At 31.9% G+C, this 13,550-nt stretch overlaps 1 protein-coding gene across 2 annotated transcripts; it reads right to left on the reverse strand.

Annotated features, from left to right (window-relative positions):
* Positions 1-3,244: 3,244 nt before the first annotated feature.
* On the reverse strand, positions 3,245-12,803 carry LOC149901931 (uncharacterized). 2 transcript variants are annotated; one of them, XM_090111100.1, is made up of 9 exons: positions 12,684-12,803; positions 6,665-6,820; positions 6,235-6,423; positions 5,902-6,017; positions 5,431-5,529; positions 5,170-5,256; positions 4,738-4,846; positions 3,966-4,126; positions 3,245-3,493 (listed from the first exon to the last, which is right to left on the reverse strand). In XM_090111100.1, exons 2-9 carry the CDS (start codon positions 6,813-6,815, stop codon positions 3,326-3,328), a joined length of 1,080 nt encoding a protein of 359 aa, XP_089967226.1. In that variant the 5' UTR covers positions 6,816-6,820; positions 12,684-12,803; the 3' UTR covers positions 3,245-3,325. The 2 variants fall into 2 exon arrangements, with proteins under 2 accessions (XP_089967226.1, XP_089967227.1); XM_090111101.1 differs by having other exon boundaries at positions 12,735-12,790.
* Positions 12,804-13,550: the final 747 nt, after the last annotated feature.

The following is a 13,550-nucleotide window of genomic DNA, read 5'->3' on the forward strand; positions in this document are numbered from 1 at the left end:
ATTATTAATGCTTCTTTCCAGCAATTTGGAAAGATGCCTTCATCTATAGATCGTTGGAAAAGAATACGTAAAGGAGCGAGAAGACTAGTATGACAGCGTTTGATAAAAATTGCGGGTATACCATCAGAACCCGCTCCTTTCCGACCGTCTAATTGTTTGAAAAGCATCTTAAGATCCTTATCTTCTATGGCGATGGTAAATAAATTGTTAGTAAAGGGAGACTCACATACCGAGGGCAGAGAATCTAAAGGATTATCAGATTGAAAAACAGACTGGAAGTATTCGCTAAACGCTGAACAGATGTCATGTCCATTCGTTAAGTTACGATCCCGGTAAACCATACTACAAGGATAGGTACAGTTACTACGTTTGTTGTTTATGTATTTCCAAAATTCCTTAGGCGTGGATTTAATTGAATTTTGACAACGCTGAATGTATCTCGTATATGATTCTTTTTGTATTTTTTTAACTCTGGTTCTAAGTAACGAAAAAGCCGCATAGTCGTTAGGATTTTTATGAGTTTTCCATCGCGAATGAAATTTATATTTTTCTTTAATCATGTTAATTAAAGCTGGAGTGTACCATTTAAGATATCTATGGCGTGATGAAATTTTTATTGTTGGTACAAACCTATCGATCACATTATTCAATACGCTATAAAAATAAGCAGTAGCTTCATCGACCGAACCCGAATTTAGAAGTGAACCCCAATTAACTTTGCTGATTTCAATATTTATTGCATCATAATTTGCACTAAAGAATTTTTTTAATTTAATAAATTGAGGTCTAAAAGGTTTAATATAAATATCATTTATAGTTATAACTAGGGGCCAGTGATAGCGGTCTATATTAACAAGTGAATCGGAGCACACAATGTTATTACATTCTATTAATAAATTCGAAAAAATAAGATCTAGGATATTTCCACAACAGTTTGGAGAGAAATTATACTGTCGCGCCCCCATTAAATTTATAATATTTAAAAGTTCCAATGCAGCTTCCGAACATTGAGAGTTATTGTTACCAGTTAAATTATACGTGAAGTTATCACTCCATGAAATAAAAGGTAGGTTAAAATCACCAGCGACTAAGTACGTATTATTAGGGTAATTTTCATAAAGTGTTAATAGGGCGTGGTTAAACTTTTTTAACGTGTTAGGTAAATTTGAGTTTGGAGGAATATATACGGCTATTATTTGAAAATCACCTTCATTTTTAGTAAAATGATTATTAAAAACCTCCGCAGGAATTGTGATCCAAACACTTTCTACGTCGTCGCACCGTATATTATTATTAACATATGCCATTAACGATTTTTTAACGCACAATAAGACACCACCACCTTTATTTTTCTTTTTTCTATCGAACCGAAAAACGTCGTAGCGAGCGTCACAAACTTCCGAGTCCAAAACACTGTCACATAACCAACTTTCCGTTATAATTATAATGTCATAATTACTTGATGCTATGTTTTTATGCAATTCTGGTAACTTAGTTCGTAAACCACGAGTATTCTGATAATGAATATTCAAACAACTACTTTTCGAAGCCATTTAAAGACATAGTCAAAAATTTTAATCAATATATTAATGTACCTATAATTATTTAATATGTAAGTTAACTTTACAGGCGTAAGTAAAGATACAAAACAACGATAGAATAAAATTGTAACGTAATGTACGGTAAGTAACATGATGTTATACAATTGAATTGCGTAATAATCATAAAAATATAAAAATAAATCCTTGTGACAAAAAATATTGCGAGAAATGCGGGTATTTGAGAAAAAAGTATTCAAAGTTGTGGAATGTTGCGATCGTACGATGAATATTAGGGGTGCGAAACCTTTTGTATTTATGAGAATTAGAAATTTTATGCAGAGAATAAATAAATTTTTGATTATTTTTAAAGAGGTGAATAAAGTTGTGTACTGTATTCGATAATTAGAGTAAATGTAAAGAGTGTATGTATGTGTGTTAAAATGAGTTAAAATTTGCGTTACAATGCGGATAATGTAATTATACAAAGGGCACACTAAAAAGATGATTCTAAAAAAGTTTTTAAGTCTTCTTCTGACGAGATAGCTTTGGCCGGGGATTTTTCACTCACTCGCAAATATATTGTGCAGTTTTTCACCCAAACAAATTTAATGTTCCTCTCCTTGGCGCGTTGCTTGCATGAGTTTAGTAAAATTTTATTAGCTATGGTCAGATGCTCATTTAAAAATATTTTCAATGAGTTACCTTCAAAGCCAAGGTCATTCGATGTTAATCCCTTCGCTTTATTATACTTTCTGAAGTTGTTAATTAGGTTATCTTTAATGATCTTGTTCCTCAGTTTCACTACAATCTTACGTGGAAAACCGCTTTTGTCCTTGAATGATTGCACCCTGGTGATGAATTCAATATCGTCTTTGTTAATGCAACAATTAATGGCAGTACCTAGACGAATAAATTCGTCTAATAAGTTTTCGTTCGGTTTTTCGGGTAATCCAACAACCTCAACATTTAAAAACCTATTTTTTTGCTCAACTCGTTTTTGTTCGAGCTCAAGATTTGCAATGGTGGTTTGAAGATTGGTCATAATATAACGACTTTTTTCTGCCTCTGATTCGAACACGTGGAGTCGGTCTTCAAATAGTTTCATTTGGGATTTAATTTTTTTCACCTCATTATTTATTGTGTCGACTAACGACAGTTTAATATCATTAGGATATTTCGGAATGCTGCGTTCTAACAAGAAGCACTCTACAGACAGTAGGTATACTTAGTAGACAGTAAAAATTATAGTGCTTTATGGAAAAATCGAAATTAAGCTTAAAATTCTTCTTTGTATCTATGATTTTTAACATGAATTAATATAAAATAATAGTCGATATACAAATTAATAATTTATACACTGTTCAAAATGTAAAAATATTTTAGAATACAAAAACTACGATAACTAAGTATAATACAATGATAATACTCTTAAATACTATAACATCACATAATAATAAATTGAAGTCATTTTAACATTCATTTTAATTACTCTTTTGTGTATTATAAATAATATAGGTAGTTATAAATTCATTTGTTCCAGTGAAAAGAAATGCCTCGCTTGATTAAACAATATCACTTTTTTTTTTAGTAACCTACCTACATAAAATTATGTGGGTAGATTACGAAAAAATGTTCGATAAATAATGAACCTATGAACCTATAGGTGCATAAAGACTGATCATTTAAAAGAACCAACTAGAAGCTTTAACGCACAACCCTAAAGCATTGCTATACCCATATCTTCTTTTACTGTACATATAATATTATACTTCTATAAAAATACTCTATACATCAGATTCAACTTTCATGGGTGTAACTTTCAGTCTCTTAGCAAGTGCTGCGCTAGATTCAATCTGCTGTTTAACGTAAGATACAGTTCCTTTAGCATCTGTTAATTCTGCATGTTTCTTTTCCTTGTCCCCTGGTGCTAATACGGGCAAAGATGGATCCGCCTGAAATAAATAATACATACAAAAATTAATACCCATTTGTCTATATGACATTTATATATGTACTTCATTGTAAACTATGTATTTGATGTGAAGACCTCCAAAGTGCATGAGCCCACGAAGATTTCTGAGTTAGTACAAGCAATATTCGATAGTGTAAATAAGCTATTTCAATCAATTTTACTTTGAAGATGCCAATGCTTATCACCTGTTAATTGGTTGATAACGAAATGCAATCGATTTGCTTACGATACTTGGATTTTGACCGTTACAAAGTTCTAGTTCACAGATAAAATAACGGAGTATAAATTACTTAATTACAATTTATTTGATATTGATATTGACAATTATTGGCAATTGTCAATTCAAAAAAATGCACACATAAATAATTAAAAAAAACATTGCTAACATAAATAGCAAGAAATACAGTATCACAGATACAAGACTATACGTAATGGTAAATTGAATATTATACCGGTTCTAATTCCCTCCAATGCTGTATACAATCTGTAAGACGATCCCCAAAGCCAGGAGCGAAACATTCTGGATCCAAAGCCACGAAACAATGGCCCAAATTGGCCGGCCCGCCGTGACCGCTGTGTGACCATGACCGAATGTGGTGACCGTAATTGGAACCTGAAAAAGGGGATTAATTAAAAGGGGATTAAAGGGAAAGGGGATTAACATTTTATTCATCAATGATATTCTAAGTAAAAAGGACAAAATTGGTTAAAAAATCTCCAGGAATGACATGTTGAAATGAGGCTAATTAGCCATTTACATCAGTTGTTTTTTTTCTCTCACAATAATTTTATTCAATCATGCCGTCGACGTCTAATATGTGTTATATTAATTGTAAATATTGTTCTACCTTCTAACGTGTATTCTAATCTAAAGTCAATACTATTTTCTATATAATAGATCTACACTAATATTATAAAGAGGAAAACTTTGTTTGTTTGATTGTAATGAATAGGCTCATAAACTACTGGACCGATTTTGATGCAATTTGGCACAGATAATCTTTAGACCCTGAGAAAGAACATAGGCTACCTTTTATTGCGAAATATGTACCACGGGTGAAGCCGGGTCGCACCGCTAGTACTTAATAAAATCCGAGCCTTATTTTAAGCGTAAATGCTTTGTTAGTAGATTTGCCTTAAATAATCTATTCTTAAATCTATAAATAAGCTTTAGGGGCTTTAGCTTGTAGGTTTGTAGCTATTATATTGTCATATATAACTTACCTGACAATATACCGCAGAATAGTTCCACCATAGCAGCTAGTCCATATCCCTTGTAACCTGATGATTGCTCACTACCTCCCACGGGCATCAAACAACCGGTTTTAAAGGCCTGAAAATATTACATAAAGTATTACAATTAGGGAAACAAATAAACAGTAGGTAAATTATTGCAAAATAGGAATCGAATTTTTAACCGACTTCAAAAAAAGAAGGTTGTCAATTCTTCTTAATAGTCTTATAAAGTGAGTTTTAATTTTAACATATTTTTAATATTTGCATGTTTTAGTTAACGGAAAACTAGATCGATCTGAAGTGCATTAATATAATTGACTTGATTGAATCATCCCGATGAAGAAGGTACTATCAAGCTAGTAAAACATAAGCTAGGATCATTAAGATAGAGCTAGTGAAAATTAAAAAACAAATGAATACCAGGTTTGCGTCATTAGTCTCCTTCCCATCTGGATCTTGTGCCCAACCATTTGGAAGCTTTTCTCCTTTGCGCATTTGCATTTCAATCTGAAAAGGAAAAGTAAACAAAGTAAATTATTATGTTTTACTGTCTCCAGAAATCGATCAGTCTCTTAACAATATTGTGATAATTTTAATGCTACGCTCGCTGTAAAGTATTCCGTCGGGGTAAATTATATTGTAATGATAAATGAAATCCTAATATTAAAATGATTGTTTTACCTTTCCAACTGCGACTGCAGTAGTTGCCATGTCCAGGTAGAAAGTTTCTCCATCGGAAGCTGGTGCGACTACGGACAGAGGATTCGTTCCTAATGCTGCCTGAAAATGTTTAAATAACACATCAAGTTTGTTACAATAATTTATTTAACTGCACGTGAAAGCCAGTTTTCAAATGCTTTATTTCGTCATGGATACAAAATTTAAGGTAGGTAATGAGTACTAATGACTAAACTACTTATATAAAAATTTATTGCCGATTGTTATTGCTAAGCGTAAAATTCGAGAACGGCTCGACTTATTTCGAAAAATTATTTTTACAAGGAAGCTGGTTCTTATGAAGAGAAAATAGGGGTACTAAATAGGAGAGGTCTGCCGGGGCAGCTAGTTCTCATATAATTTAGCATTTAATTATTATAATTAAATAGGTTTTATAATTTTTGTGTATAAGAGTAACAGATAAAAAATACTGACCTTTTTACTTCTCGTGGGTGCAAGTAATGGTGAGGTGTTCGTAAACGCCATGCCGATTAGCCCCTTTTCGGATGCTTTCCTTGCCCAGTATCCAGCCATTCCATTGTGGTTTGATCCTAAAAGGATTAAATTTACAAATGTTTGATACGTTTTATTAAAAAATATAGCAGTCACATAATTTAATTAATCCGTGCGCTCAATTTTGGTTTCCTCATCTACAATTAACACAGGAAAACACCAGATTATATCTAACATTAGCTCATTGTGGTATAGGAAATAGGAAATTTATAATTTTACACTGAGTAGAAACATAATTTTAACTATAATCAGTACCTTTTACAGAGACCCAACCAACACCAGTTTCTTTGGCTTTCTTAACAGCGATGTCCATAGCGAAATGGCTGACGGTTGCTCCAAGAACATTGTTAGCGTCAACCCACGCTGTTGACGCGGTTTCTTTCAGCACCTTCGGTTCATTGTTGGGCATGCATGCTCCGGATATTATATCGTTGACGTAAAGTTCTAAAATGCAAAAAAATAATTAAATTGCTTTCTTAAAGTTAATTTTACTTTAATAAAGTATATCAAATGCATGATGAATAATAATAATCGGTATTAGATTTCTCACTCCATACGTAAGGTAAACAATACCAATTACAATAATAAAATTGTCGCGCCTCCACGTTCTTCCACATATTATTAGGAAAATAAACACTAGCATTTAAAGCATGTGATAATTATGAATAACTAAGTAGGTACATACCCAGTCTATTTAACCCATGGCTAGGATGTCCCATTCTATCAGCTTCTATAAGCAGTTCCGCTTGCTGCTGAGCAGCTCTTGAAGCAGCACCAACTGCCTTCAGGCAGTCCGTCATGAAGCGCAACGCTTCCCGCGTGGCAACTCGCGCCATTTTCACTGAAAATATTTTTTATTTATTTATGTGTGAATAAAATATCTATACTATAAGTTTCTGAAGCTGAAGAGTATGTTCAGGTGTAACATCACACTTGAAACAGTTGGAGTTACTTTGCTAGTTAGTTAGTTTTCTTAAACATATCCTTATATCTTATATGTACTTATTCCTAACTTATGAACCTTGAACACTTTTACTTGTTCATAAAAAAGAACAATTGATTCTAAAATATCACAAACAAAATAACAAATATATAGTTATTACTTCGTTATAAATCAGGAAAAATAACATATACCTAATGATATAAATGAGTATAATAATACATGTTTACGTTATTATCCTAGCACTATTGCCCATCATGTGGTTATTGAACGTTATCAATTACGTCATTGCATTGTAAGTTGTAGCGAGTTAAAAACCTCGTTATTCATGTGTTTATTGCCTGTTAATCGAGTAATTATTGACTACTATTATAATTAACTGCCGACATTTATTTGTAAACAAACTGTAATGTATCGTATATAAGATGTTTTGTTAGCTTTTTTGTATTTTCGACTCGAGCGATAAACAGGGCCGTCTTAGACTATGCCGGGGCCCTTGGGCACACAAGAATTGGGGGCCCTTTGAAACAAAAAGAAATCAAACTAGGTATACAAATTTTTTCCCACAATTATACAGGGTGTCCCAAAAAGTAGTGATGAACGGCAGCTGGGAGGTAGAGGACCTAGAGGGCTATCCGAATCACCCCCATGTGTGTTATGCGATTTTTCGTATTTTCGGAGTTATGACTCTTTTTTCAATTTTTCACCTATCGCCGAGTACGATGATATTTTCACTCATGGTAACATCAATTATTGCGGAAGATGCTTGATTTTTTTTTGTGTGCTACGCTGAAAGATAAGCCAATTCAGTATGGTAATATTTACTATCGTTAGATCTTTGAATGGAATAAAAAAAAGGATGAAATGCCAAGAAAGGTAAAATTTCCCGGTATGTTCACCACTTCAAGGGCCCGTAAAAAAATAAAATCACATAAAAAATGTTTTCCGTTTGGCTTTTAAAAACTTGCTCTATCTATCAGGTAGCTACCCTGAAAATTTCATTTTATTATTCAGAAGGCTTCAATCGAAAAATTGAAATCTAAATGTGGTAAGTGCAAAAATTTTATTAACATGATGATCATTAAAACCAATAAATAGGTGTTTAATTACCAGAATTTTTTAAAATGACCCCGCTGTTGCTCAGTGCAAGTGCGACATCACCGTAAAAAGTTGTCTTTTAAATGTCTGAATGCCCTTTTATCATTTTTAATGGTTTCTTCTGCTACTATGAATTTCCGGGTTATTTCGTCCAAATTGTAGCAGTCTCTCGTCTTTGTAGTATCCCCACGGAAAAAAATCAATATGGTTTATGTCCGGAGACCGTTCAGGCCAGGCTAAAGGGTAAAGATACCCTGAAAGATGGATTGGTCGTTGCAGCCTGCGCATGCGCCGGTGACGCTTGCCTTAAAACCTGGCCTCCACGGTCCCTCGACCTAAACCCAATTGATTTGTTTCAATGGGGATACTAAATAGACCTCGGCTACTTGAGAGAATGCCACAATTTGGACGAAATAGCCCGGAAATTCATAGTAGCAGAAGAAACCATTTAAAATTATAAAAGGGCATAAAGACATTTAATAGACAACTTTTTACGGTGATGTCGCACTTGCATTGAGCAACAGCGGGGTTATTTTAAAAAAAATTCTGGTAACTAAACACCTATTTATTGGTTTTAATGATCATCATGTTAATAAAATTTTTGCACTTACCACATTTAGATTTCAATTTTTCGATTGAAGCCTTCTGAATAATAAAATTAAATTTTCTGGGTAGCTACCTGATAGATAGAGCAAGTTTTTAAAAGCCAAACGGAAAACTTTTCTTATGTGATTTTATTTTTTTATGGGCCCTTGAAGTTGTGAACATACTGGATAATTTTATCTTTCTTGGCATTTAATTCTTTTTTTTATTCCATTCGAAGATCTAACGATAGTAAGTGTTACCATACTGAATTGGCCTATCTTTCAGCTTAGCACACAAAAAAAATCAAGCATCTAGCGCAATAGTTGACGTCACCATGAGTGAAAATATCATCGTACTCGGCGATAGGTGAAAAATTGAAAAAAGAGTCATAACTCCGAAACTACGAAAAATCGCATAACACACATGGGGGTGATTCGGATAGCCCTCTAGGTCCTCTACCTCCTGGCTTCAGTTCATCCATACTTCTTGGGACACCCTGTATATTATGTTTTTGCCCTAAATTGAAACTTAAAGGAGTAATAAGAAACGAGCAAATTTCAATGTAAAATTTTTGCTCCATTTTTTTTATACATTTTACAAAAACGTTACTTCTGACCAATCTTGTATTAAATATGGTCTTTTGAGGAAACTTTTTTTCCTTATTTTTTTATAGTGAAACCTGGTTAAGTGAGGCATCAAGGGACCTGCAATGTCGTTTCACTTATAGAGGTATTCCACTTACCCAGTGTCTCAGATATACAGGTATAAATAAATATCTGTCTCATTTACAGAGGGTTCCATTAATAGAGGTGAGAATACAGGTTATTTCAGTTATACAGGTGCGATCATTAAATAAAATAACGTGTTACGTATATGTGTAAATGAGTAAACAAACAATGTTATCTCAGTTACAGAGGTTTATGCATATAAAATTTACTCGCTGTCTCAGTTATAGAGGTAACTATGATGATAAATCGAAAGAACAAATCCCAGATATAGAGGTTTACCTCGTCCCACTAACAGAGTTAATTCAGTGCCAAAGTGTTGGGACCTCAGCATGAGTTCCAGTTATGGAGGTTTCTCACTTATCCAGGTCCCACTTAACCAAGTTTCACTGTAATTCATTTGAAACGCTGCTGCTGTAATGGCGCTCCAAAGTTGACTTAAATTAAATTTAATTAAGAAATATTTTAAGAATTACTTTTTCAAATTACCTTTCTCTTTTTCAAATTTATCTTTTTAATTAGCATCTGGATTTTTTCTTTCGTAGCCGTTTCATATTGATCAAAATTATTGCGTGCGTTATTGACATAATTTATTCAAGGCCTAGGCAAATGGCAAAAGTCAAAACGCTTGTCATCTATTCATATAGAAATGGTCCGGTGTGAATAGAGTTCACTAAATTCTAGGACCTTTAAAACTACAAAATTTCATATCCAGCAGAAAATTAGTAAAATTGTTCAAAGGATTACTAAAAATAAAATACAAAATTAACTGTCATTCCGGTACGTGAATTAAAAAAACATATTCCAGGTTATAAATAAAATAAAATAAAAATAGGTGATTTCGCGATTTATACTGAAACGATAAGTTTTATCATAAAATCATTTAGGTGTGAAGTGATTTAAGAAACGTGTGCATATTATAAGGATGGGATGAGTTTATAAATCGTTATATGTTAGAAAATGGTAGGAAGCTACATCTTAGGAAAATAATGTATTGATTCTTTTGTATAGATAATTTTATGATCTACAATTTGGGTAAAAGTGGTTATATGATAAAACTTACCGTTTCGGTAAAAATCACGAAAAACCTATATATTATCTATTGACTTTTAGGAAAAAAATTTTTCCTAGTAACAGAAGGTTGGGAAATTTTAATATATTTTTGAAGTGAAACTTCTTTAGGCGCGTTGAGAGTAAAATTTCAAGGTCGAATCATAACAATACCGTAACGTCATGGAGTAATTCAACGATTTTGGTATCTTATAATCTTGCCTCAGAAGTGGGCTATTTAGCACCGAAATAATTTTTCAAATCGCACCAGTAGTTCCCGAGATTAGCGAGTTCAAACAAAAAAACAAACTCTTCAGCTTTATAATATTAATTATAGATTGTGTTTTTGATAATTTTACCAAATTTCGGCTGGATGGGAATTTTGGTCGTGGTCGTCGTCGTCCTTGGTAGTGTGACCGAAACATTAGCAAAACGTCATAAGCTTATATCAATTAGTATCAATAGCGGATTCTATTCTCTAGAGTTTCTGCCACTTGTCTAGAGGCCCAGAGATTAAAGTTTTGTCACAACGCCCTTGTATGCTATTCTGTAAACTTAGACTTGTTATTAATTTTCATAATTCCCAAAATAATTCAAGTAAAAATATATTATTGATTGTGAAGGGATTCTAAAGCCTGTAACACAGTTTCCAACTAACACAGGCTTTAGTTTCCCCAAATTTTAAATGTATTATTTTACTTTTTCAATAAAGATATTCTTATTCTTATTCTTATTCTTATTCTTATTCTTATTATATTACGTTAATAAGTAAATAAATAATTCGAGTAAATGTCTGATAAGTTAATTATACTTAATGGTGTTCGAATCACTCGAATTATTCCTAATACATAGATGTTTTGATTCGAATAAATCTTAAAATGATCTGACGTTCTTGCAACGAGAAAAGTGTACCTATTGCTTTTTAATAAAATATTTTGAGATTTATGTGAGAAAAATTGTCAGTCCTACATCTCCTCCAGGGGGGCCCCCAGACGATGGGGGGCCCTGGGCACTGGCCCCCTGTGCCCCTATGGTAAAGACGGTAATGGCGATAAAGAATATTATATTTATAATTTGAGATACAGGTATACCACAAATAGGTACGTAATAATATCGCAATAGCTAGGTAACCACTTTCATAAAAGTCAAAACAATAAAAAAAGTATAACACAAGTGAAGATACTCTATTATTTCAACTTCCATGTAATTTCACTTACCTATATTATGTAGTAAATTGTATAAATTTGAATGTTTCACATTTCGGGTTTTTATTGTGATAAAACTGTTTATGAAGAACTTATTTATTTCTGTGAGTAGGTATATACCTATTGTTTTAATTTATACATATACCTAGTACGCATAATAATATGTAATATGACATGATTAATTAACTAACTGTCAATTAAAATTTAAAGTCTTTTAATTTGTAAGTATCCAGGTACCTTAAATAAAAGTGTACCTACCTAACAGATCAAATCTTCGGTAGCTATATTATTTTATTCCCTCTTTCAGTCAGTAGATATGTTTTATTTGAAATGCTAAACCAATAGATGGGAGTGAGATAGGTAGGTAGGTACCTACCTTTCTTACTCTCGTTTGTAAAACTTAATTATAGATGAAGAATGCAAAAGGGTGAACTGAGGTGTACCTATCAGTAGTAGTACCTATAACGTAAATTTTAAAAAATATTAAATAAATAAATGTACTTACTAAATAAATTTCTTAACCTAGGTAGGTATAGAATACATATATGTATATTGATAAAATGTTGTTCAAACAAGTTTTTCCTTACACTCAAGGAGGTACAGCGTATTTTTATTTAATTTAATATGGTGTCTAATAAGTTATAACATATATACTAACAAATAGCTAAATTATACATAGTATTATAACAAGTGTCCATTATTATTATTTTAAATTATTATAGATTTATCATCGTCTTTGTTTTTTATTATTAAATTATTCATTATCATGTTGTATTTACAACGCTAATATTAGAATATAATTAGCAAGATAACATAATACTAATTAATAGTTAATACTATCTTATAATGACTATTTACTAAAAAAATAAATTTAAAGATTAGCATTGTCTTAAACACATACAAACAACTAAATACATACCATACCTATATGTAGGTAGGTACTTACATAAGAATGAATGACAAATTTTACTAAAACATCTAATGCTAACCGGTAAATATGCGAATTATAACGAATAGGTTATTATGATCCTGCATACTTCTCATTGAATATAATCCATTAAGAAAAAATGAGTATTGAACAAGTAAAATGCCATAACTCACCTTAACTGAATTGTGTTTATAAGTAAAATAAAGGATAAACAAACAACATACAGATAAAAAATGTTACAGCGCGCTCGTCCTCCGAAAGCAAGCGTTCGCGACTGAGGCGCTCGATTCATTTCTAAACTGAATTAGATAATCAAGGTGAATGAGCCCGCGATTCCTATACTATTTTTCTTTAACGCGAATTGCTAGTACTCTAGACAAATAATTAATAACTAAAACATGAACTTTATATAGTTCAAATACTCTGTTTAATAATAGACTTAGTTAAGTGTAATAATTATATAAATAAAAAATTTGTTTATTTATTAAAATACACTTTTTGGATTTTTACAAAAATTCACTAAGCTAAGAACTGATATATCGGCGCTAAAGAAAATTTTTAATTAATAAGTAAATAATGTCAATAAAATGTTACATAAAGCATTTAATTTTGAATTTTTAAATTGGTTCACTTGGTTCCATTTTAGATTCTGGAAATTTCATTTTCAATAAGTCGGTGACCTTTTTTGTAAAAAATAATTATATTAATTCCTTATGTAGAGCAATGTGTAAAATATGAAACTCCGAAAAATTTAACGCCTGCTCGTAAAATCTAATTAACAGCTCCTTGATTCATGAAATAAATAACGTAAGGCGTATCAATTTTTGCAATAGATTCTTGTCACCAAAAATATAATAAGTAGAAAATTAAAAATAATGTTTTTTTACACATAAATATCTACACAAAAATGTCACGACTCATTTATTATTATTAAAAAAAATAACACTTTACCTTCACCAACGTTATCCATGTCTGATTTCTTACAAAAGTTTTACTTTAAAATTAAAAAAATAAAAGCTATTAATTAAGTACCACACTAC

Source organism: Colias eurytheme, chromosome 16, assembly GCF_061535395.1.
Source record: "Colias eurytheme isolate Ceu_HAF_F1 chromosome 16, ilColEury1 Martin Lab GWU primary, whole genome shotgun sequence".
In the NCBI taxonomy this organism is placed as follows: domain Eukaryota; kingdom Metazoa; phylum Arthropoda; class Insecta; order Lepidoptera; family Pieridae; genus Colias; species Colias eurytheme.

Coding starts and splice junctions, on each gene's coding strand:
- LOC149901931 (XM_090111100.1), bottom strand. CDS start 6,815: ATGGCGCGAGTTGCCACGCGGGAAGCGTTGCGCTTCATGACGGACTGC. Junction 6,424..6,664: donor CCATGGGTTAAATAGACTGG/GTATGTACCTAC, acceptor TTTGCATTTTAG/AACTTTACGTCAACGATATA. Junction 5,257..5,430: donor CTGCAGTCGCAGTTGGAAAG/GTAAAACAATCA, acceptor TTTCCTTTTCAG/ATTGAAATGCAAATGCGCAA.